At 45.6% G+C, this 24,580-nt stretch overlaps 1 protein-coding gene across 3 annotated transcripts in view; it reads left to right on the top strand.

Moving 5' to 3' along the window:
* Positions 1-24,580, top strand: part of DENND2B (DENN domain containing 2B) — a 110,242-nt gene that overhangs the window by 37,651 nt on the left and 48,011 nt on the right. For all 3 annotated transcript variants that reach the window (XM_060018448.1, XM_060018449.1, XM_060018450.1), the window contains one exon: positions 18,843-18,947. In XM_060018448.1, the coding sequence (XP_059874431.1) occupies positions 18,868-18,947 (80 nt within the window). In that variant the 5' untranslated portion in view covers positions 18,843-18,867. The remainder of the gene's footprint in view (positions 1-18,842; positions 18,948-24,580) is intronic.

The raw sequence follows: 24,580 nt of genomic DNA, 5'->3' as shown, positions 1-24,580 counted from the left end.
ACAGTAAGCCCTATGAGTTTGCCGCTATTAATTGTTGACATATGAAGAACTGAGGTCGCACAGCTACAAAGTAGTTCTAGACCTGGTTCTGCACTTACTAGCTGAGTGACCTTGGGGCAAGACAGCCTCCCTGAGCCTGTCTTCTTTGTAAAAAGGAGAGAAAATACCTATTGCATTTAACTTCTGGGGTTTGTTTGGCAGACTCAAATGAGGTGGCATGTGAAAGTATTTTTGAAAAGTATAAAGCACGCTGAAGGACTTGGAGCCAGCGCTGTGGAAGAAGGGTAACTTGCATAGGAATTGTGGTTGAGCTATTGGGCTCATACTTAACGTGCATGCCGCTCTGAGTGTGGGCCATAGTCGTACTTCACAGCGCACTGGGCTGGCTAGTGGCAGTATCTTTGGTTATATTTAGAATCGGGATTTGAGCTTCCATTAAAGAATCAAGAAACCAGTTCTTAATGGAGCTAAATATATATCTGAAATATCACTAGAGACAGATCTTGAGGGCTAACCAGGCCTTCCCTTCTAGCCAGGGAAGCAGTGGGGAAGCATGGTGGTAGGCGTTTGCAAGGGGGAGAATTATTCTGTTGGGCTCTTGGGAGCAGTGAGGCCACTGCAACGGGTGGCAGAGAGTTTGGCTCAGAGAGGTGGCCCATGTCAGCTGCCACAGCCCAGCTGCACAGCAGTGGACGGCAGGATTCTGTGGCCTGGTGGGTGTGACCCGTTTTTCCTCAGGTGAGAGATTTGTAGGGAGTTTGAGAAATTGCTTTAAATTGCTATTGCCTTGGTAATGGAGATTGTGTCTGGCAAAGCGGTACATTTTTGTGGCACAATTTTGTGCCATTCCTTGGGCTTGGGGTTGAGCTGTGCTGAGCCAGGCAGTGGATGAGGAAGACTGGTGTAGGGGACAGAGAGGACAGTGTATCTGTGTATAGCCAAGGAAGAGCAATGTGGCCCCCTGAGGCCCGTCACTAACCAGTGTTCTCTGGGCCTCCTTAGAGCTGAGCAGCCTCTTCCGTGAGGTCTGAGCTCAGAGTGCCTTCCTTCAGCCTGATAGTTGCCTGGATTGGCCGTGATGCCTGTGTGAATAATTATAGGTCACTGAACAGAACTGTAGTTAGCTACATCCCTCAAAAATGCCTAATTGTAGGCTACAAATCTGAAAATATACAAGAGCTTTAGATACATGTCATACCTCATTACAGAGAGCAATGGCATGAGCCAGATGTGACTTGGGTGGCTTTTAGTGTGTCGGGAGCTGCTTGGTAGGCATGCTGGCCGGCCCAGAAGAAGGCAGGAGGCATATTCCCTGTGCTTCACAGGGAGACTGGGGACTTAGGGAAGGGGAGAAAATCTGTGCTGTGACCATAGCTTGCTCTTCATATGTGCACTTACACGGCTAAACACCTGTGGTTACCATAGGTAGATTTGATTCCTCTTTGGGAATTGTCTTCAGCACCAGTTTACAAACCACGTTAGAAAATGTCACATTTGAGTCTCAGGATCTTTGGCATTTGTAAGTCTGATATTTTTGGATTTAACTATTTCTAACACTCCTGAAGGCCTGTGATGTGTAGTAGTTTGTAAATTGCTGACATCCAGGTTTGAAAAAATGATGCAAGGACTCATGGAAGCAGGGTGCCTTTTTGCCACTCTCTCAGTGCCCAGTGTTGGCATACCTGCTGAGCTCTGTAGGCCTCCATTCAGAATTACCTGTGCACTTATGGGGCAGGTAAAATTGGTTAGGACAAGGATTCTTTTTTTTTTTTTTTTTTTTTTTGTGGTACGCGGGCCTCTCACTGTTGTGGCCTCTCCCATTGCGGAGCACAGGCTCTGGACGCACAGGCTCAGTGGCCATGGCTCACGGGCCCGGCCGCTCCCTGGCATGTGGGATCCTCCCAGACCAGGGCACAAACCCGTGTCCCTTGCATCGGCAGGTGGACTCCCAACCACTGCGCCACCAGGGAAGCCCAGGACAAGGATTCTTACAGTGAGTCTATGGAGGAACTTTGGGAGCTTGTGAACATCCTAAAAGGGTAGACAGAAGTTCATGTTCTTAGAAGTTTTCTATGGATGTTCTTGGGGTTTATTAGATACTCAGAGAGCCCTGTGAACTCATACAGCTGTACTCTAAAAAGTGGAGATTTGGGACAGTGTCGGTATGCATCCCCTTTGAGATCAGTATACAGTATGCTCCACAGTATACTTGACAGATACTGCTTATTCTGACCCAAGATGCTTTTCTCTCGTTTGCACCCTTTTTGCCACATGGCTCTGAATGAGTTAGCACCCTTGAAGGATGCAGATTTTCCTTCAGAGAAAATTCAGATAATGTTCCAAAGTCTCTGAGGGCAATTTCCAAACAGGAATTTCAGGAATGTTTTGAGAATGTATTGGAATAAACATTCAGGCCTCTAAGGACTACCCTGAAGAGGATAATGTCTGTGTGTATTGTGTCTCTGGTATATTGTATATCGTTATTGTCAAATCATCTGTTTCATTACCTTTAGTTGTACTCTTATGCCCTCAGAAGTTGGAACCAAGCCTGTATCCCTAGCACAGCCTAGAAGATCTTGGAATTATCTCCTTGAAAATTGTTCTGTAGTGACTATGTTGTCATTCAGATGGCCCCTAGAAGGATAATTGCCCTGAGGCTGTTGGGGAAATTTTAAGTTCCTTAGAGAAGTGAGGGTATCTGAAATACCTCATATTACCTAACTGGACTATACGTACTTATTGCTGGGCTGAGGGAGCCCAGGTTCACATGAGAGCCTACTGTGTCTTGTCTAGGGTGCTTGGGAGGCTTTGATAAAACGCCCAGTCTGGTTGGTCTGGTCTGGCCCAGCACAGGGCTGTCTCAGCATCAGGCCCCTCCCCAGTCGAGAAGGCAACCTTAGCTTGGTCTAGATTTCCAGGCTTGTGAATAACAGCAGCGGTGGTAGGTAGGGTTTATCTATGGCCTTTGGGGTCCTCTTTGCTCTCAGTTTAAAATATTTTAGTCATCTCTAAAAATCAAGGAGTCTCAATATTGGAAGGGACCTTACATGCCATCTGTGCTAATCTACAAAGCAGGGGGAGAGGGAAGACTAACCTTATCCGCTTCTTTCACCCTTGTATCCCCAGCATCTTAACTGAGTGAGTGGCATGTGGTAGGGATTCAAAACTACTTATTGAATGAGTAAGCACCAACTTCAGCAGACCATTGTCCTTGCTTCGTTTGTTCATTTATTTCACAAATATTAATAAGCTCTTACTATGTGCCACTTATTCTAAATTCTGGGGTATACACTAAAGTGACCAAGACAGTCTTGTCCTCAAGAGCCTCGCCTGTAAGTAAGAAGTTAAGAATTTAAAAAAACTTATAGTCTCTAACTGGAATTTAAGAATAAAAAGTTCTCTCTCATATTGGCCATTCTGGATCTTCTCATTGTCTGAGGTCTCTTTGGGGGACCATAAATAGCATATGTAGTCCCTTCTTCACATGGGAGCCTTTCAGAATTCTCAAGGCAATTATCCGCCTCCCCCATCCGCAGCCTTCTCTTCTCCAGGGTAAACACTCTCAGTTCCTGTAGTCATTTCTCCTGTGACATGCCTCTGAGTGCCCTCTCCATTCTGGTCACTGTCCTCAGGATGCAGTCCAAACAGAGCCTATCCCTTGGACAGTGTAGAGTCCAGAACCCAATGCAGTATCCCAAACATTAATTTCCAGGGAACATTCCAGCCTGGAGCCTTTCCTGCAGTTCAGCTTTTCTCTGCTTACCCTGGGCTCAGATGATGGATAATGGAAAGAGAAAGTCCTGAACTTGGCCAGACTGAGAACATCTTCATATTTGGCTAATCCTGGAATTGAAAACTTTTGTCTCCTTTCTGCCCTAGCCCCCCTAACGCCATCCCTCTCCCCTTGGTGTAGATGAATCTACACACAGCCTTGCTGCCAGTGGCTTGCTTGCCTTTCATTTTCTGAGTCACTGCCCTTCGCTACCAGGGAAATTAGCATGAAAAAGCAAATTCCAATTCTATAACCTTATTCAATTCCAGCCCTTTGTCACATTCTCTAACCCCACTCCCCACTGAAAATGACAAAGTTGAGTCTTGTGACATCATAACAGTTGGCTATTGTATCAACAGCTGTGATGTCACCAACAGAGGATTATGACTTCAGGGAAGAATGGAGGGAGGGAGTATATAGGGCCAGAAACCCCTGGGGAACAAAGGCGTTATTTTCATGTAAATCTTCACCCAAAAAACCCAGTTGGCCTTTTAGTGGATGGGCTGTCAGTGGAAGCCGTCTCCCAGATTCCCATCCCTCCCTCCCTCAGTGGATTAATGGTTTGGTTTGTGGACTTTGCCCAAGTCTGAGTGTGTGTGGAAGTCCCCTGCTGGCTTCTGGGCTGGCTTGGGTTTTATTCATGAGGTCCATACTGAATAGAGCTTTTCAGGGAGGGAGTTCAGAGGGGAGCCCGGGAGCCTGGGGTACAGCTGAGGCAGATGTGCACAGCCTCTGGGCTGAGAGGGAGCTACTGTGCAGCCTCATCTCTTCAGGCAGAGGGGCAGCTCTTCTGTCAGCTGCAGTGAAAGCCTGGGTGTGCCGTCCATAGGCCTGAGTGCTAGCTGCCCGCCGGCTTCTGGGGCAGGGTTGGGCCTGCCCTGGGAGCTCCTCCTTGACTCCTTGACACAGAGACTTAAAAAAACACCTGCTACCAGAGGTTCCCAAACTTTCTCAGTTCGTGGGCCTTTAGTGTTTTAGTAATTTTTCACAGTGCCCAGAGGCCAAAAGAGATACCTTATTTTTATTAAGTGTTTAGGTGTAAACAATTTAGTAAGTGCTTATATCCTGATAACTGAGTAGCCATTTGAAAAATATATGTATATAAATTGAAAGGAAAAATATTTTTAGAGGAGGGTTGGGGGAATGGGTGAAATAGGTGAAGGGGATTAAGAGGTATAGACCTCTAGTTATATATTAAATAAGTCACGAGGATGTAATATTCAGCATAAGGAATATGGTCAATAATATTGTAATAACTTTGTATGGGGACGGGTGGTTACTAGACTTATCATGGTGATCATTTCATAATATATGCAAATATCAAATCACTATGTAGTACACCTGAAACTAACATAATATTGTGCATCAATTTCAATTACAAACATTTTTTATTTCATTCTTAAAATAACCACAGTTACTAACTTATGGGATGTACTGGGCACTGCACAACATCTCACATCTTGGAATTAGATTGAATACTGCCATCCCATTTCCTGTTCCACATTGCTTTTCACACGGTTATTGCTTTTTAATCACAGCAGCTGCTGAAAACCCAGCTTCACAAAGAAATGACATCATCGAAAAGAATGTAGTGCAATCTAATGTTAAAACTGAACTCGCGGGGTGTCCAAACAAATGTTGGATATTGGTCTTGTTTCCCTCAAAAATTTAAAATATCGTCTAACACAACTTGTAAAACAACTATACCCCAATAAAAAAAGAAATTAATTTAAAAAATATATATCTTGTGGCACCCCTGTGAGTTCACTGCGGTGCTCTAGGGCACCTCAGCACACAGTTTGAGAACCACAGAAGCCAAGTAACACTTGCTTTATTTAAAGAAGGAAAAAGGCAAATTCTGTCCCCATCATAACCCTTAAAGAAGTTGGATAGATGGACAGACAGATGCCCCTTACCTTCAGTCTCAGCTCCAGCTGGACTGCATTGTTAGGGGAAGGCCTTTCTTTGACCAGGGTCCCCTAGGTGGGGAAGAATGATAAGGAGAAAAGACTTGAAGAACAGCAAGAGAGGAGCATCTCTTACGTTTATTTTTAATTGATTCAGGGCCCTCTGAACTAGATGGCTTAAAGAAAAATGGGATTTTAACACCAAGCATTTGGGGGCCGGGCATGAGACTACTGCCAATATCCGTTTCTAACTCTTTACAGACAGAGCTGGGCTGCAGGGGCACGCTTGGGTTGGAGGATGGCTTCCTGTCACAAGATATGACAGAGACCGGAGGACTTATGTGCTCTGGTGTCAATTAGAGGGCTCAGTGCCAACCTCTCTAGACTCTGAGGTCTGCCACTTACTGTGAAACCCTGAGCAAATTACTTAGCCTAAGCCTCAGTTTCCTTCTTTTTTAAAAATTAATTAATTTTTGGCCGCACTGGGTCTTCGTTGTTGCGTGCGGGCTTTTCTCTAGTTGCGGTGAGCGGGGGCTACTCTTTGTTGCGGTGAGCGGGCTTTTCATTGCGGTGGCTTCTCTTGTTGCGGAGCACGGGCTTTAGGTGCGTGGGCTTCAGTAGTTGTGGTGCACGGGCTCAGTAGTTGTGGCTCTGGGATCTTCCCAGACCAGGGCTTGAACCTGTGTCCCCTGCATTGGCAGGTGGATTCTTAACCATTGCGCCACCAGGGAAGTCCGAGCCTCAGTTTCTTCATCCGTAAAATAGAGATAATGACAGCTAGATTAAATGAGATAAATGCATACTTAGAACTAGCAGAGCCTGGCTGTGTATGTGCACTTTCTTCTACTCCCTTCCAAAACTGACACTTTTATCCAAAGGGAAATTCAGCCCTAATGATCTGGCCAAGATCTGCAGTTTGAGAGTTACTCTACTTCTTGATAAGTTTCCTCTGTGTATCTAATGTTCCTAATCTGCTGAGTTCTGTAACCTGTGTACCCACTCCAAAGGTTCTTTTTTCACTCTCTAAGTGGCATTTTTTAATGAACAGAGTTCTTATTTAGTGTAGTCTGATTTATCAATGTTTTCCACTATGGTTATTGCCCTTTGTGTCCTGTTCTTGCTCTAAGATCTCCTTGGCTTTTGTTCATGGTTTTTCTTCTGCTTGCAGCAGTGTTCTTCTGCCTTCTTTATCTTCCACAAGTCCTGCAAGACTCAGCCCAGTGTTACTTCTTGTCTCCTCCAGAAGCCCTCCCCTACATCCGTCCTGTCCATCTGATTAGGTGTTTTTTCTCCTTGCTCTCAGAACTCTGTGTTCATACATCTATCACAGCTCTTGTTACAATGTGCCAGAATCTTTTCTTTACTTGTCTGTCTCAGGCAGGATGGGGAGCTGCTCAAGGGCAAGGACCAGAGTATAGCACAGTAGCATGGGGGCCTGGCTGGGAAGATGCCCTCAGAGGCTTCAAGTACGTAAACAAATAAAAGTCTTAGGTGCCACACCTGTCTCTCTCTACTTCTCTGACAATATTCCCCCAACCTTTCTTAACCTGTGCCCTCTTTTGATGAGCGTGAGGATCCTCCAGGCAGATGGTAAAATGCTACCCCCAGAGACCGTACTCCAGATTGAGAGTTAACTACATTACAGTGCTTCAGAGAGGGCTGATCAGTAGTGTCCCAAACAGTAGACACGAGGAAAGGAAGGTCCTCTGATTCATTAAGCCCCAGAGAAAGGATCTTTGCATTTTATAATAGGAAAATCATTGCAATCTTTGCAGAGAGCAACTTCAGTTGTTCTGGGGCTGCAGCCACCCCTGCCCTGAATCTTTTGGGTGTTCATAGGATGTGGCCCACTTTTCAATTTTCTGAGTGGGTGTGCTTGCTGAGGGTAGGTCAGACTCTGAACTGGGAAGGCTGGTGGGCTTGGAAGATGGGCCTGGACAGTGAAGCCCCCAGCCTGCTCACTCTGTCCGGGTAGAGCCACTCTGAAATGGTGGCAAATGTTTTTTCATTAAAAATTTTTTCTTTTAAAAAAAAGATTTATTTATTATTTATTTAATTTATTTTTGGCTGTGGCACACGGGGTCCTCGTTGAGGCATGCAGGCTCTTTTGTTGTGGTGTGCAGGCTTCTCTCTAGTTGTGGTGTGTGGGTTTTCTCTCTCTAGTTGTGGCACGCAGGTTCCAGAGTGCGTGGGCTCTGTAGTTTTGCGGCACGCGGTCTCTCTAGTTGAGGAGCACAAGCTCAGTAGTTGTGGCGCATGGGCTTAGCTGCCCCGCGGCATGTGGGATCTTAGTTCCCTGACCAGGGATCGAACCTGCGTCCCCCGCATTGGAAGACGGATTCTTAACCACTGTGCCACCAGGGAAGTCCCTAGTAGTAATTTCTTAACACTAAATTTTAGTGTGATCTAGGGAAGGCCTCACTAAGATGATGATGTCTGACCAAAGACCTGGGAGATGAGGGAGCAGGCTCTCTTGGGGGAGTATGTTCTAGTTACAGGGGACAGCAGGTTTGGAGGCCCGGAGTTGGAATGTGCCTGGTGTATTTGAAGAAATGATAAGGAGATAGTGTGGCTGGTGGGGAAAACGTAAAGGGAAAGAGTAGTTGAAATGAGGTCAGAGATCTCATAGAGACCTAGATGATGAAGACCTTGTAGGTCATGGTGAAGATTTTGGCTCTTACTTTTAGTGATTGGGATCCATGTTAGGGTTTTGAGCAGAAGCAGTGACAAGATCTGCCCTGTTGCTGGTGGTGGGTAAATGTGATGGTGGTAGTTTATTGAGGGTCTGTTCTGACTGTTTCTATTTTCTCAGTGAAATAGGAAACAGAGTAAGAGCTAAGAGAGTGAGGACAAGAGAAGAAGTCCTGAGGCTGAGAGTTGGGGGAAAGCCAGAGACTTCAAGTATGTTCCCTCTTGGTTCTGAGTATCCTCTGTTTTTTATACATGGCTTCTCATTGGTCTTCAAGTTCTCATTATAGAGGTAGAGTATTCTTCCTATACTACAGGTAGGAAAACGGAGGCATTGAGACTTGCCCAGTCCCTTTAGCCCTTACTATTTCCTAGTCCTCTTCTGAGAAAGTTGGCTTGTGGGTGGTGTGTTTTTCTGGAGCAGGGCAGGCATCTTGCCATCAGTCAGGTTGAGTTCAGCTAGGCTGGAGAGCATGGGAAGGGTGAGAATGAGGTCAAGACGTAGGATTGGGAAAGGCTTCAGAAAGAAGTCAACATTTGAACTGGATATTTAAGAAAGAATGGTGGTGGAGGACTTGATGATGGAAGGAATTGGTTGAATAAAAGCTTGGAGGCATGAACACTCCTGGCATGTGTAGGAAATGGCAGTTAGTCTGCTGTGACTGGCAGAGGGAAGGCACTGGTGTGAGATAGGTCTGTGGCCTTGGAATCATCACCATGTGTACAGGACCCACCAGGTTCTTCTTGCCAAGGGTGAAAGAGGGCAGGGCTCTTTGTGGGGCAGGCCTCCGTTCTATGGACAGAGCGGGCTCCATCGTCCTGGCAGAGCTGGGTTAAGCCGCTCGCTGAGAGGCTGAGTTTCCAGACTGGCAGAAACAGCCATGTCTAGGTTTTTAAAACTGTCTTGGAAGCAACCAGGATTCCTTTGGCCTCGAATTGCCTAACAAGCCCTCACCCCATTTTAGGCTTTCAGGAAACATTTAAACCCAACTTCAAACCTCCACAGAATCTGTACTGAACTGGAGAAGGACCATCTGGCAGGAAAAGGGATTGAAAATGGTTGAGGTTGAAAACCCAAACTTAAAGACCTCTTTGGGGAGGAGAGTTGGGAAAGAGGATGTGGGAGTGATAAGTGGACAGTCAGGAGATGGAAAGAGAGCTTAATTTTTTTCTGGTTGTTATTCAACAACAACAACAAAAATCATCTTTTTTGTGACTGGTTGAGACAGATTTCAGCCTCACAGGGACCTGTAAAAACCCCCAGCAATTCTTCTGATCTCCCAGCAAAACAAATCTTGGTTCCTCTCCACTTGACCAGGCTCATAATCCCCTCAACATTTTTGCTCAAAGGGCTTTCTGGACCTAGAGCCCCAGAGCTTGGGGCTGGAATGGAAAAGATCCAAGGTACCAGGTATGTAGAAGTGCCGACGGAGAAAAGGGGTCTGGAACTTTGGAGGGAATTAGGGGACAGACTTGAGAAAAACCTTCCTGGCTCCCTTTCTACAGCTTTTGATACCCACCCACCCAACCTCTGAGCCCACTTTCTCCCCTTTCCCTTGTGTAACCCCTTGATTTTAGGCACAGCAGAACCAAAGACAAGGTTGTGGGCAGATAACCAGTGAGAAATGAGTCAGGAAAGGAAGCGGGGAAAAGAGGGGTGGGGGAGGAGAAAGCCAGCGTGGAGGTGAAGGCAGGTTTCCCAGGAGCAGCCTTTCTTCATGGGTGTGTTGGATGAGAACTGTTACCGCAAGAGGACCCTGGAAGATAATAGGGGCACTTGTGAGGAGATTGAAACTCCTGAGGTAGACAGGATTGGCTGAGGGCTGGGAGGAAAAGGCCTGCTGGTGACAGTCCAACTGGGTGGCACCTACAGCTGGAAACCTCCCTTTCACTGGATTTATTGCAGCCATGACTTCGGGGAGCGGAAGAGTGCACCTTAAAGGATATGGCCAGTGCTAGAATTTCTAGGGCCCTGTGTCTTCCTGGCCTTTGACTCCTTGGGGGCCCTCTTTTGCCATCAGTTAACGTTTATTTGCCTGTCTTTTATGTGCAGAAGTCTCTGCCAGGTACTGAGGATTGTTCAAAACATGGAGAAGAACTAGCTAGCACTGCCCTACAGCTTTCTCAGCCGCGTGGGGCAGAGCGGGCCAGGATGTCAGGGGACCTGTGGGATGGCTGAATTTCCTAGGAAGGCTGTGCAGGTGAGCCGCGACAGCAGAGCCTGAGCTGTCAGTCCAGGCAGAGCTATGAAAGGTAAATGAGGCGCCTCCCGCCTTGGCCCAGTCCAAGGACACCTGCAGGAGAGAAAGGGAGAATCAAACGCTCCCGCTTTCGAGAACTCTCGTTTGGGTACTTAAAAGGAACTCTCTCTAATGATGACCCTCCCTGAAACTTGCGGTGCCAGTGCTGGTTGCCGAGACTCTTGGAGGAAGAAATGAGAGACGTAGGCCCTCCTCTGGGGGAGCTGCCAGTCTGATCCTTTTCTGCTCGGCCTGCCGCAGGGCCTAGATGACCACGGGCAGCAGGAGGGAGTCAGTGAGGGGGTGAGGACAGTCTGGTAGGTGTTCCCTGGGCAGGGTGAGTAGCCGGTTGACTCCAGGGCAGTCAGACCACAGCTGTACGGAGCCGGACTGGGCTGAAGCCAGGTTCTCGGGGCACACAGAGTTCCGTTCCCTTTCTCACCTTCTCCTTCCCTCTGGGCTGCTTCCTAAGCTATTACTTCCGCACCAGAGATTGCTTAAGAGATCAGTGGAATGTCGACGTGGGCAGAAATTCTCTCATGTGCTTTAGAGGTTTCCTTTGCCGGCGGCGGGTGGGGGGGGGGTGGCTCCTGACTTCTTACCTAGACCAGACAAGTAGGGTGCTGGGCAGTGTTTGTGTTTCCTCTCAGTGGCAACCTTATTAACCCCAGCAGAACGGGAGGCTTCCCTCCAAACACTTGCATCTGTTCTTCAGCGCTCTCAGGGCTCAAATGTCTCCTCCTCAGGGGCGAGGCATACTGTCACGTCCGAAATTAGGCCTGTGGAAAAGTACCATACAGACGTTTAGAAATATCACTTAACGAGGGGAAACAGTTTTTTGCTCTAGGATAGGAAGGTCCATTCTTAGAGGCTGGGCACCCCTCAGAAGGAGCTCCCTTCAGAGACTGACCTCTAAGGGATCCCTTCTCAGACCCGGGCAGAGCATCTGTGGATTGGGTGATGAGACTGGATGGTAGGGAGAGGGAGCACTGAGGGAGCTGGAGAGACAGCTGCAAGATGCAGGCTGGCCTGAGTGACAGCAGGGAGCCTTCCAGAGGGTCTTTCCTCCAGTGGCAGCGAGGGCAGTAGATGGAGGGTTTCAAGCGGCCGGCATAGGCTCCTCCCTGCACTGCTCAAGCCCAGCCCTCCAGGAGGCTTTGTGTGGCTGCTCCCAGGGCAGTGCCCCCTACCCCTTCCTTGCCGGGACGTGGGACGCAGCACTCACCTGCTGACTGGGAGAGTCAGGCCACAGAGCTGAGCAAAGCTGGCCGCCTGTAGGCGTTGGGTGGGGAGGGACAGTGGTAAATCGGAGAGAGCTTGCTACATCTAACTGGACTGCCAACTGCTGCCATATAGAAATGCAGACGGTGATGGCAGGTTTTCTAATTTTTCAAGAGAAGCCAGAATCTGAATTTTTATTTGCATTTCATTTATACTCACCCAATGTTTAAAACGTTTGATAACCAATTCAACTTTTTTTAAAAAAATGAAGGGAAAACCAAATGGAACATATTTTTGCTCTTGCAAACCACCAGTTAATATCTTCGGGTATAAACTCTTTTTTCCCAGGAGTTTGGAAGTGAGGGGAAAGTGAGGAAAGCGGTTGTTAGCTACCAGGGGTGGGTGGCAGGAAGAGCTGTTTTGAGATACGAGAACTCAGAGTACAACAAAGACTGAGGGAACTGTTTAGAGCAGACATTGATAATGCTTTCACTGGATCCTGTGACATGCCTTCTCCTTTGTTGAGGGTCGGTGGGTCTGTGCAGGTGGAAGAAGCTGGGGGGGTGGGAGGAGGAAGAGGACCGAGTGTCCATCTTGTATTTGCTCACAGCTGGGCAAACTCTTGGGAGGATGGTCAGTAGTGACCCTTCATACCTTTACAAGTCCTCAGCACATTGTGGTACTCAAGTTTTCACACTTACAGGCGTGTAACACTAGCCTGAAGTGCTTCCTGAACATACAAATTCCTAGGCTCCGTTCAAGAGGGGGAGGTGGGACCTGGGATTCTGCATTTTTAACAAGCAGCCCCATCAATGTTAAGAAAAGTAAGTGGACAGTGGAGTCAGAGCTGAGTCCACTGTCCTGCCCTATTCCTTCACTAGGTGAGTGATCTTGGGCCAATCATTTAATCTCTCTCAATCTCAATTTCCTGATTGGAAAATTGGGCCTGTATTATCACTACGTCATGGGATGGTGAGAGCTGAAATGCAAGATGATTGGAGGCCATGCAGAGTGCTGACTCAGAGCCGCAAGGGCGCTGGTGCAGGCCACCTGGGCTCAAATTCCTGCCTTGCCACTTTCTAGCTGTGTGACTTGGGACAAGCGATTTAACTGCTCTGTACCTTGGTTTCCTTGGTAACGTGTAAATAATAATAGTACCCACTTCGTAGGGTTGTCACAAGGATTAAATGATTTAATCCTTTAAAATGCTTATAACTTTAGCTATTATAATTTTATAAAGAATCTAGCAGCACCTTTGATAATAAATGTGCCTTTGCTTTTTTTCTTAAGTCCTCTTTACCATGGGTAACAAACAGGTGAAGGCTTACTTTCAAATGTCACCTCTCTATAAGGCCTTCATAGAGTCCACTTTTTCCTTCACTTTTCTCCCTTTACAGTTAGCTTTTCCAGGGCAGGGACTGTATCTGTCCATTTTCATATCCTAGTACCTTGCACAGTGCCTAGCGTAGAGTAAATGGATTGGATGGCAGTGCCGGGGAGTCTGAAAAATGAATCTAGCTTGGGAATGGAGAGGGTGCCTTCCAAATACGTAGAGAAGCATGATCTGGAAGAAAAATGGTTTATTAAGCTTCAGTGTGCCAGAATAAGAATCACGTGAGGTAGGTCATGTCATTATTATTGCTCTTATAGCGAGAATGTTGAGTCCTCGAAACTCACGTGTACGATGACCCTTGGCCAGCAGTTGCTAGAGGCAGGGTTGGGCTGACTCCAGGCTGGGTGTCCTTCTCACTGCAACTTGAGAACCTGGGACTGTGGTCTCTGTCTCGATGCAGAGTTTGTAGAGAAGTTCTAGTGGTACCTTATTCTGTTCCTTTCTCTGGGTTGTAACTCTTCAGATAGTTGCCTGTAATTTGTCAGAGCTGGGGTTTTGAGCAATTCGTGATCGGTGGTAGATGCTAATTGAACAATTTCATTTTCCAAACATGTAGTTTTTGCCGTTGATGGGCCTGGGAGCTAGCAAAACACCTCTCATCCTCTTGGCTTCTCTGCTCTATTCCCGGTGGGTGTTTCTTTTCCTTGGGAGTGTCTCTCTCTTTGCAGCCAGACTAGCCAAGCAATCAGGCTGAAAGCACAGATGGGAGCCTGGGGCGGCTTTAGGGCCTTGGGAGAAGCAGTGTCCCCCAGGAAGCCTGCCATGCAGAGTGCTCAAGTCTGCGCTTCAGGTGTAAAGGGTTAGCCTGGTCCTTAGTTCCTCAGGCCGCTGGATTATTCCCTGAACCTGGTAGACCTGGCTAGAGAGAGCAGGTGGGAGGGAGCACAGCAAGTAAGCATCTCTGACTTAGTAGGCTCTCCTGGGGTTCTCAGCAGTGCCTGCCCAAGATGCCTCAACTCCTGGGCCACTGCTGAGAATAGCAGCTGTGTTCTTGCAGAAGTGTGACCAAGGGCTAATGCCGTGGGCCTGGTAGTTTTGACCCACTCCTCTCTTGGTTGCATCTTCACAGGATTTTTCTTCTTGGCCTAAGCAAAAATCACAGCTATCTACATTCTTCCTTCTGACTAAGTTGGCTCTGTGTTCTCATATTCAAGTATATGATTGCATTTCAGAGCATTTTAGATCAGAAATTCAGGGAAGGAAAGAATATATTTTTCATCATGTTCTTTTAATATATTTCAGTTTCTGGTCTTTCCACAAATCTTCTCTCCTTTCCCTGAGGGCCTGCCCTGGAGCTGGTAGAGCATGTCCAGTGTTGTTATGATGGGTTCTGATGATTATTGTGACCGTTGTTACCATGGGCACAGTTGAAAGCTGATGCTTAGCAAGTTGATTCCTTGTAGCACTGTGCTCCCTAAGGACCCTGAGAACTGGTCTGGGAAAGCTTCCAGAGGCTGCCTCTCCTTTCCCTTCTTTCTGTTTAACACACACAGCCATACGCCAAGCACTTAACTTGGCCCTTGGCTGGTGCAGGTAAAGAATATCTCACCAGAGCCGGTGTGCACAGGTGCTCTGGTGGCAGGATTGACTCCCCTTCTTCCTTCTCCTCATACTAACATTATGCTATATACTTAAGTTTATAAAGATTTTTTCCTCAATAGGTAGGGAAGGCTTTTCTTTGTTTTTGTTTTAAATTTATTTATTGTATTTTTGGCTGCATTGGGTCTTTGCGTGCTGCGAGCGGGAGCTACTCCTCGTTGAGGTGCGCGGGCTTCTCACTGTGGTGGCTTCTCGTTCTGGAGCACAGGCTGTAGGTGTGCGGGCTTCCTTAGTTGCAGCACACTGGCTCAGTAGTTGTGGCTCACGGGCTCTAGAGCGCAGACTCAGTAGTTGTGGCGCACGGGCTTAGTTGCTCCGCGGCATGTGGGATCTTCCTGGACCAGGGCTCGAACCCGTGTCCCCTGCATTGGCAGGCGGATTCTCAACACTGCGCCACCAGGGAAGCCCGGGAAGGCTTTTCATGAAGGATAAAAATGAGGCTCAGGGTTTGTTTTCTTTCTCTAAAAGCATCGTGGGGCATGTTTCATTGCTATCACCATTGCTAGCACCTACGGGCTTCTTCCTCCCTTCCAGCTCCCGCTTCACTCACCGCTACCATCACCAAAACGACAACCTTGAGAGATTGTATAAAGGTAAGGAAATTAGAGAGAGTGCATTTCATGTTGAAATTAGGAAAGAATTATAAATGATATCAAGAATTAGGGTCTGGCTTATTTTTTATCATCGAAACCAATCACTTATTTGCACCAAGATAATAAGTAAGATGGCCTCCAGGATTAAGGTCATTAGTGGCCATAAATAAATATGTTTAACTTCCACATCCAAACATACTCATTTTGGTCAGTGTGATGAGAATGCCAATCAGAGTGAGAGATTGTTCCTGAACTGTTCAGCGTCTGTGAAGGTGCTGTTGGCCCAGAACAGAGTCCACATTCACATTAGAGATACTGTGAATTACTGTTGTCTCTCACATCTATTCTCCAAGGGACTTAAAATTTTTTTTAAGTTTTTTTTAACATCTAAATTGAGATATAATTCACATACCATAAAATTCACTTGTGTTATGTGTACAATTCATTTTTAAAATATATTCACAGTTATGCAACCATCACCACTGTTTATCTAATTTCAGAACTTTTTTTCACTCCCCCAAAAGAAAACCCATACTCATTGCAGTCACTCCCCATTCTCCTACCCTCAACTCAACCCTAAGCAGCCATTAATTTATTTTCTGTCTCTGCAGATTTGCCTATTCTGTACATTTCATAAAAATGGCATGAGAGTTCATCCATGTTGTGGAATGTCTCCTTTTTATGTCTGAATAATATTCCATTTTATGGATATACAACACTTTGTTAATGCATTCGTCCACTGATGGACATTTGAGTTGTTTCCACTTTCTGGCTATTATGAACATTGGTATGAGTATTTGTGTGGACATGTTTTCATTTCTCTTGGCTGTATACCCAGGGGTGAATCATGCTGGGTCTTATGGTAACTCTATGTATCCCTTTTTGAGGAACTGCCAAAGTATTTTCCAAAGTGGCTGCACAATTTTACATTTCCACCAGCAGTGAATGAAGGTTTTCGTTTCTCCACAGTCTCACTAGCACTTGTTTTTATCTTTTTGACTGGAGTCATCCTGGTGGTGTGAAGTAATACCTCACTGTGGTTTTGATTTGTATTTCCCTAATGACTAGTGATGTTGAACATTGTTTCATGTGCTTCTTAGCCAACTTTATATCTTTGGAGAAATGTCTGTTTAAATTCTTTGTCTACTTTTTTTTTAACATCTTTATTGGAGTATCATTGCTTTACAATGGTGTGTTCTGTTTGTCTACTTTTAAATTAGATTATGTCTTTTTATTATTGAGTTGGAAGAGTTCTTTATGTATTCTAGATACAAGTTGCTTAGCAGATATATATGATTTGCAAATAATTCTCCCATTCTGTGGGAGTCTTTTTACTTTCTTGTGGTATTTTTTACAGCACAAAAGTTTTTTATTTAGTATAATACAGTTTATATCTTTTTTCTTTTGTTGCTTGTGTCATATCTAAGAAACTGTTGCCTAATCCAGTGTTACAAAGCTTTACCTCTATGTTGTATTCCAGGCTTCGCTTTTGTCATTTGAACTCTTAAATTTAGGTCTATAATCCATTTTTACTTTTTTTTGTATAGTATAAGGATAAGGGTCCTGCTTTATTCTTTTGTATATGAATGTCCAGTTGTCTGAAAAGACTATTCTGGGCTTTCCTGGTGGCTCAGTGGTTGAGAGTCCGCCTGCCAATGCAGGGGACACGGGTTCGTGCCCCGGTCTGGGAAGATCCCACATGCCGCGGAGTGGCTGGGCCCGTGAGCCATGGCCGTTGAGCCTGCGTGTCCGAAGCCTGTGCTCCGCAATGGGAGAGGCCACAACAGTGAGAGGCCCACATACCGCAAAAAAAAAAAAACCAGACTCTTCTTTCCCTCTTGAATTGTCTTAGCATCCTTGTTGAAAATCAATTAACCGTAAATGTATGGGTTTATTTCTCAACTCTCAATTCTATTCTGTTGATTTCTATTTCTGTTCTTACATCTGTGCACACTGTCTTGATTACCATGGCTTTGTAGTATGCTTTGAAATTGGTGAGTGCGAGTCCTCCAACTTTATTCTTCTTTTTCAAGATGGTTTTGACTGCTCTGGGTCCCTTGCACTGCCACAAAATTTTAGGATCAGCTTGTCAATTTCTGCAGTTGATGAGTATTCTGTTCAGTCTGTAGATCAATTCGGGGAATCTTGCCATCTTAACAACTTGGAGTTCTCCGATCATGAACCTGGGATGCCTTTCTATTTATTTATATCTTCTTTAATTTCTTTCCGTGATGTTTTGTAGTTTGTAGTGCATACGTCTTGCACTTCTTTTGTTAAGTTTATTCCTAAGTATTTTATTCTTTTTGCTGCTATTATTAATGGAATTTTTAAAATTTCATTTTCAGATTGTTCATTGCTGGTATGTAGAAAGAAAATTGATTTTTTAAATATTACTTTGTATCCTGCAAACTTGCTTGACTTTATACGTTAGTTTAAGAGTGTTTTAGTGGAATTGTTATGATTTTCTACATGGAGGATAATACCATCTGCAAATAGGAGACAATTTCCAGTCTGGATGTACCCTTAAGTTTTAACATTTTTCTTCCTTTTATTATTTTAGCATAAAATAATGTTACTATATTAGCTAACTGTATATGGTACATGTACAGACATTTTTCACTTTGTAAATACTTAAATACCTTAAAGTATATTAATTTTATCATATTTTAATGTTAAAAATATGATAACTCATAACTGTGGTTTCTGGCTCAGATGTCACTTTATCAGGATGTTCTTCCCTGAACATCCTATTTTAAAAAACAAATCTTCTTCACTTTCCCTCTACCTTGCTTCATGTTTTCTTCCTACCACTTATCACTATACATATTATACACAAATGTACACTTATGTATCACACACATGACTTGTGCCTGCTTATTGTCTGTTTCCCTCCATAAGGATGTAAGCTTCATGAGAGCAGAGACTTTGTTTCATTCTTTGCTGGATGGCAGTGCCTAGGACATGGGTGCTCACTCAGTAAATATTTGTCAATGATTAATTGTTTAGAACAAGATTAACTATTTTAAGAAAAGTAAGTCAGTTTCAAGTTGATTAAAGAAAAACATTGAATAAATGATTGTTCAGGAGGTAAGCAAATATGGTAAAATTCATAAAGGCTGTATGGCATGCCAGAAGTTTGGGAAACTCTAACTTAAGAAATGAGACGAAGCAGGATGGAAATGGAGTTTTTAAAATCATTTTCTGTGAAGTGATAAGTTATCTGTTAGCTCACAGACTCTTCCCCAACCCAGATCAGGGATCCCTTGAGGCTCTTAATCTGTAACACATGAAATTAAATATATGTGGGAAAGTGGTTCCTGCTAACCACCACAGAAACCCTGTTGGCAGTTTTGGAGGTCATCTGGAAATGTTTGAGGTGCTTTTCGCTGCCCATGGAAACTTGGCTTATAGGTCTTGTCTTCTTTGCAGGGCTCTGTGTTTGCAGAGAGCAGAAATGACCATGACTGCCAACAAGAATTCCAGTATCACCCACGGAGCTGGAGGCACTAAGGCCCCTCGAGGGACCCTGAGCAGGTGAGTCGGGGAGCACTGCTAAGGGAATGGGGCTCACTGGAAGGTAACATCAAAGGACACCTAGTGACCTGTGTCCTGGATAGGATTCCTGCCAAATGTCAATGATTATCATCATGATTCTGACAGTCATAGAGGTGCACAATCTGGGCCAAACTTTAACTGCTTACCAAATAGTGAGATCTCAGGGCATTTTCTTATGCCCTCTAACATTTTGGTTACTCATCTGTAAAATAATAATAGTACTTATCTCACAGAGTTTCTGTGAGGATTAAATGAGATAATATATGTCAGTGCTTAGCATAGTGCCTGGCAAAAAGCCACTCAGTAAATGTTAGCTTCCTCCCGGTGGTGGGGTAGAAGCTTCCAGAGCTGGCAGATAGCTGTACAACCCTCACCAGGGCTTCTCAGGTCTTGGCCAAGGCTGGATACTGATGTCCTAGAAGAACCTCTTTTATTAAAGCCACATACCCTTCATAGCCCCTCCTGCTGAATCTCAGTTGGGCGGATTTGGCCTTTGGAACCTCAGCCGCTAGAATGGATAGTGATGAGAAGGATGCTCATCTTACCCTGGGATCGGGCTAGTTCCTTCCTGGAGGTCTGGGCTGTGCGTTACCAGGCTGAGTCCAGTGGAGTGTGGCACACAGTCACGTCTGGCCAGAGGTAGTGGTAGATGTTTGGTTCACTCAGAGCTAATATCCAGGTATGGTTGATAGAATGGGGCATAGGATGTGGCCCCTGGGGAGTGACTGGCGTGAATGAGGCAAGAGGAATTCTGTACACCATATGTGCAGTTTGGTCCCAGTGGAAATGGTCTGGATTGACTGTGCCAACCGAACAGAAATTGGTAGATTATGACTTGTTAGAGCTTGGGGCTTAGACAAACAAATTGAATATCTACTCTGTGGCAGCAAGACCAGTGAGAACACCCCCTGCGCACGCACCCCGTCTAACCTGGACTAGAGTTGCTTGCATACTTGCTTCCCTGAACTGGGTGAGGCTGAGGATGGCAGGCACCAACAAACTCTTGGGTAAAGCAGGTAGAAAAACTGACCTATCCCAGGGTGTGTCGGTGGCCAAGGCAGAAACAGGTCTAGATCTCAGAGTCTTTGTCTCCCATTATCTACTTTTCAGGAACCACTTTGCTGGGCTCCCCCCTCCCCCCCGAGTCTGGTGGCATTTCTTACTCTGCAGTCTGCCTCTGAGTTGGCAGATAGAGACTGGGAATTAAGGTTCCCAACTTTTTTTATATGAGACTGTATGGGTGAAATAAGCATTGTGTGTGATTTTACCATTTTATTCTTAAATTAAAAGAAATAGTATATTTAGAACCTGAATTAGAAATTACTGTACCCAGCAGCCCTCAGCTCCTTCAAGTATTCTTTTTTTCTTCTAATTTCCGCTTTGTGGGGACCGGGATGGGAGATGCAGTGTTTACATAAAGTCACAAAGCAGAATCAGAACTGCTGACAGGCACCCTAGTTTCTATTTGGAGTATATACCTACATGTTTTAAACATTTTTAGAAATTGCTCTTCCTTTAGCTTCCCAGCCTGCTTGCCATCATAACATGACGGATGGTATTTGTAAATATCTGAGCCTCTGATGTGCCTAAAAAAAGGCATTTTTCCCTGCCAAGTCTTCACTTCCCTTCCTTCCTGCCACCTTTCCGCTTCCCTCCCTCCTCTCCTGGGCTTTTGGCATGGAGTCACAGGCCTCTGGCTAGCTACAGTCTTCTCTCAGAGGCTACTGCTGGACTGTAGTTGTTATTATTTCAAAATTGTCATCTGGTGGTTTCTCTGGCTGCTTTCACCCCCAGCCAAATCTGGGACTGTTCTTAGGAAGTTGTCAGTGAACTCTGAGGGCTCTCCTCCGAGGTGCTGGGCTCTTTGGTGGACAGAGAAACTACCAGATGACAATTTTGAAAAACAAAAAGGGGAAAAGGGGGGGGATGATCCATTCTCTTTTTTCAAGGCTTTTACAGTTTGGATTGATGACCTTGGCACTCAGATTTCTTAGTCTGACCTTTCGATAGACATTTGCCTGTGACCTGGGGCCCTTTAATCATTGCCAGCCCAGGAGTTCCAGTGAGAAAAGACTCCCAGGTATGACCGGAACTTTGGTTGGGAAGTGCAGGGGTGCTAGGACCTTGGAAAGCTGGGCCTTTGAACCCTGGCTGCTTTGGGGACCTCCACATCATCCACATGGAGGCAGAGGAAGCTGATGATACTGAGAGGCATTTGTATCTAGCTTTGGGGGCAGGGGTACTTTGGGGCATGGAAAACTGGTGGGGACGGGCAAATGGGACCCTGTGGAACTGCCAAGATATGTATTTGCAAGGCCATATCCTTAATTTGAATAAGACTTCACCTGGTGCCACCACTAAGCTAGTTTGGGGTAAAGATCCTAGATTCCATTCCATTATTAGGTTCTTAGGAGTGTTTTGCTAGTTTATTCTCTTCCTTTTCCTTTATAGCCCATTCTTGATTTGGCAGGATATGCAGGAGGAGGAAACGTGAACCTCTCGTTTTACCACCAAAGTTTTGTTCTTTGCTATATTTTGGTCTCCTGGAGCAGGCTTCCCTTTCTCTCTGTTAGTGAGGACAAAGGGTCACGTTGCTTCACCCTTAGCTGCTTCACCTCCCCACAGGCTGTTCCCACTCCAGCTCATTAGATTTGGCTGCATCCATTTCTGGGGGTGGGAGGTGAGATTCTCAAAGCTCCTCTGAATTCCAGAGGTCAGGCTTTATGATGTTGGTGTTGATGACCTGGGTGGGACCAGAAGCAGCTTAGTGACTTGCTTGCTAAGAAATGGTCATGCTGGGCTTCCTTGGTGGCACAGTGGTTAAGAATCCACCTGCCAATGCAGGGGACACGGGTTCGATTCCTGATCTGGGAAGATCCCACATGCCGCAAAGCAACTGAGCCCGTGCGCCACAATTCCTGAGCCTGTGCTCTAGAGCCCGCGAGCCACAACTACGGAAGCCCGCATGCCACAACTACTGAAGCCCGTGCACCTAGAGCCTGTGCTCCGCTACAAGAGAAGCCACCGCAATGAGAAGCCCGCACACTTCAACCAAGAGTAGCCCCCGCTCACCGCAACTAGAGAAAGCCTGCATGCAGCAACGAAAAACCCAACGCAGCCAAAAAAAAAAGAAATGGTCATGCTAATGGTTGCTAAGAAAGTGTTATGTTGAGAGCTAGTTCGGCCATCTAGATGGGGTAAACTTTGCCACTTGTTGCTCTCAGGAGATTTCACTTGTACTGTGAGACTTGGCAGGCAGCAGGGGCTGTTCTCAGAAGACTTGTCATGTCTGCTTATTTCCTCAACAGCTTCTTCACTGTGAAACTCCAGCATCTGGATCATTGTGACTTGCAAATATAGGCTGTCTGTATTGTGTTTTGGAAACCTTACCTCTGGATGTATGTGTGGGAAACTTGGGTGCCTGTAAAAGTGTAGACTTCTTGGGGTCAAGGACTTTGACTGCTTTCTGTTTCCTCTGAGCCTGGAACTGTGCCTGGTACCTAGAAGACTAACTGTTGGTTGACCAGTTGTTTAGATGGCTGGGAGATCAGCCTCTTAGAGCATAGGCTACTTGTACTATTTGACTCTTTATAGTATCTTCCATGATAGGTCTTGTTAACTTTGGATTCCCTTTCCATTCAGTCCATAGACTCTGAGAAAGGCAGAGCTGAAGAGGAACCTTGGAGCTCATTTGGTCTCACCCACTTGTTTGACAGTTTGGCTAACAGACACAGAGAAGAGGAGGTACTCCCCAAGGATACAAAGCTAATGGGGGGAAGAACGCAAGCCTAGCTCTCCTGTTCCTTCTGTTATTTTATTGTACCTCTACATTCACCTCCCTATAAACATGACTGGGATTTCCCTGCTCAAAAACTACTGTCATCTATGATACAGTCAAACTTGGCTTGCTTTGTAAGGCTTCCATAAAAAACCCTGGTTTTTCTTTCTGTCTTAATCTTGCACTGCTCTCTAATGCAAACCTTACATTTCTGCCAGTCTGGATGCAGATGTCACTTCCCTCCCAGTCCTTTTCTTGACCACTCAGCTAGGAAGGATTCCCCTCCCCTCTCTGTATTCACTCTTAGAGCCCTTGGTTTAGAGCCTCCACATGGCACTTGTAGTACCTCAGAAGGTGGATAAGTGGATTTTTCCCTGTGAGATTGCTATGGGACACTGGTTGTTAAGAGTCTTAGAGGCCTTATTATTTACAGAGGATCTTCAGGGCTCACCCTTAAGGTCCTTAGAAGGCCTTTTGTCTGTCTGTGTGTACGAGTCTGTGAGGCAGTACTTTAAATCTTCCTTAGGTCTTGGCAAAGGATCTTTCAGTCCCACTCTAGATTTTTTTAAAAAGATTTATTGAGGGATAATTAAAGTACCATAAATGCAATTTAAAGTTTTCAGTTTGAAACTAACACACCATTGTGAAGCAGTTATACTCCAATAAAGATGTTAAAACAAAACAAAACAAAAAACCAAAAGAATAAAGTTTTCAATTTGATGAGTTCATATACACACATACACACACCCACGGAGTGTAACTGTCACCACAATCTGGAAACCGTTTTTTTTGTTTTGTTTTGTTTTGTTTTGTTTTCGGTACGCGGGCCTCTCACTGTTGCGACTTCTCCCGTTGCGGAGCACACGCTCCGGACACGCAGGCTCAGCAGCCATGGCTCACGGGCCCAGCCGCTCCGCGGCATGTGGGATCTTCCCGGACCGGGGCACAAACCCGTGTCCCCTGCGGACACCTACCGAGTCCGGTAGGCGGACTCTCAACCACTGCGCCACCAGGGAAGCCCTGGAAACCATTTTTTAATTTGAGAATTTTTTCTTGTCTAGAGAGACAGAGACTGAAACAAGTTTTATTTTCTAACTCAGAAAGCCCTTTCTCGTTTATGTTTCCTTTAAATTTTGTTTGAAAACGGTTCCCTGTTTGGCTCATCTCTTTTTCCTTTCACTAGAGACAGCGAGGAGTCAGAGGGCACCTTTGGCACTCTGCCTGGAAATGTCTTTGGCTAGTTCATCTAATATATTAGATATACATCCTATTTTCCATGTTACCACAGGTGACAGAGTTGCCAAACTTTTCAACATTATGAGGGTCCCCTTTCCTCTAGCTTCTAACGTTTTCCTTATTTTTGCCTTAAGCACCCCCAACAACCATCACCCAGTCCCACGGTCAATGTTTTAGGACTTTGTGTCAATAGCATTCCACTTCTAGGTACCCAAATCTGTGTCAGGTATCTACCATTATAAAACTATCCCAAATTTTATAGTGTGAAACAACCATTTGATTCTGCTCACAGACTCTGTAGTTTAGGATTTCAGACAGAGACCACAGGGATGGCTGCTCCCTGCTCATGATGTCTGGGACCTCAGCTGGAAAGACTTCAAGGCTTAGGGTGACTCAGTGGCTAGGGGCTTGTGTTTCCTGGAGGCGTCTTACCTCACCTGTCTGGGGGTTGATGCTGGCTGTTGCTGGGACCCCAGCTGAGACTGTCCGTCAGAACACCTACCCTCTCCACATGCCCTGGGCTCTCTCACAGCCTGAGAGACAGGAAGTAGAAGCTGTTGGTTTCCTGAGGCCTGGGCCTGAAAAGTAGCACAGATTC

The sequence above is a fragment of the Delphinus delphis genome, chromosome 8 (genome assembly GCF_949987515.2).
Source record: "Delphinus delphis chromosome 8, mDelDel1.2, whole genome shotgun sequence".
Lineage (NCBI taxonomy): Eukaryota > Metazoa > Chordata > Mammalia > Artiodactyla > Delphinidae > Delphinus > Delphinus delphis.
Note: the sequence above shows the minus strand (reverse complement) of the source record. Positions and strands in the feature narration are given on the sequence as shown.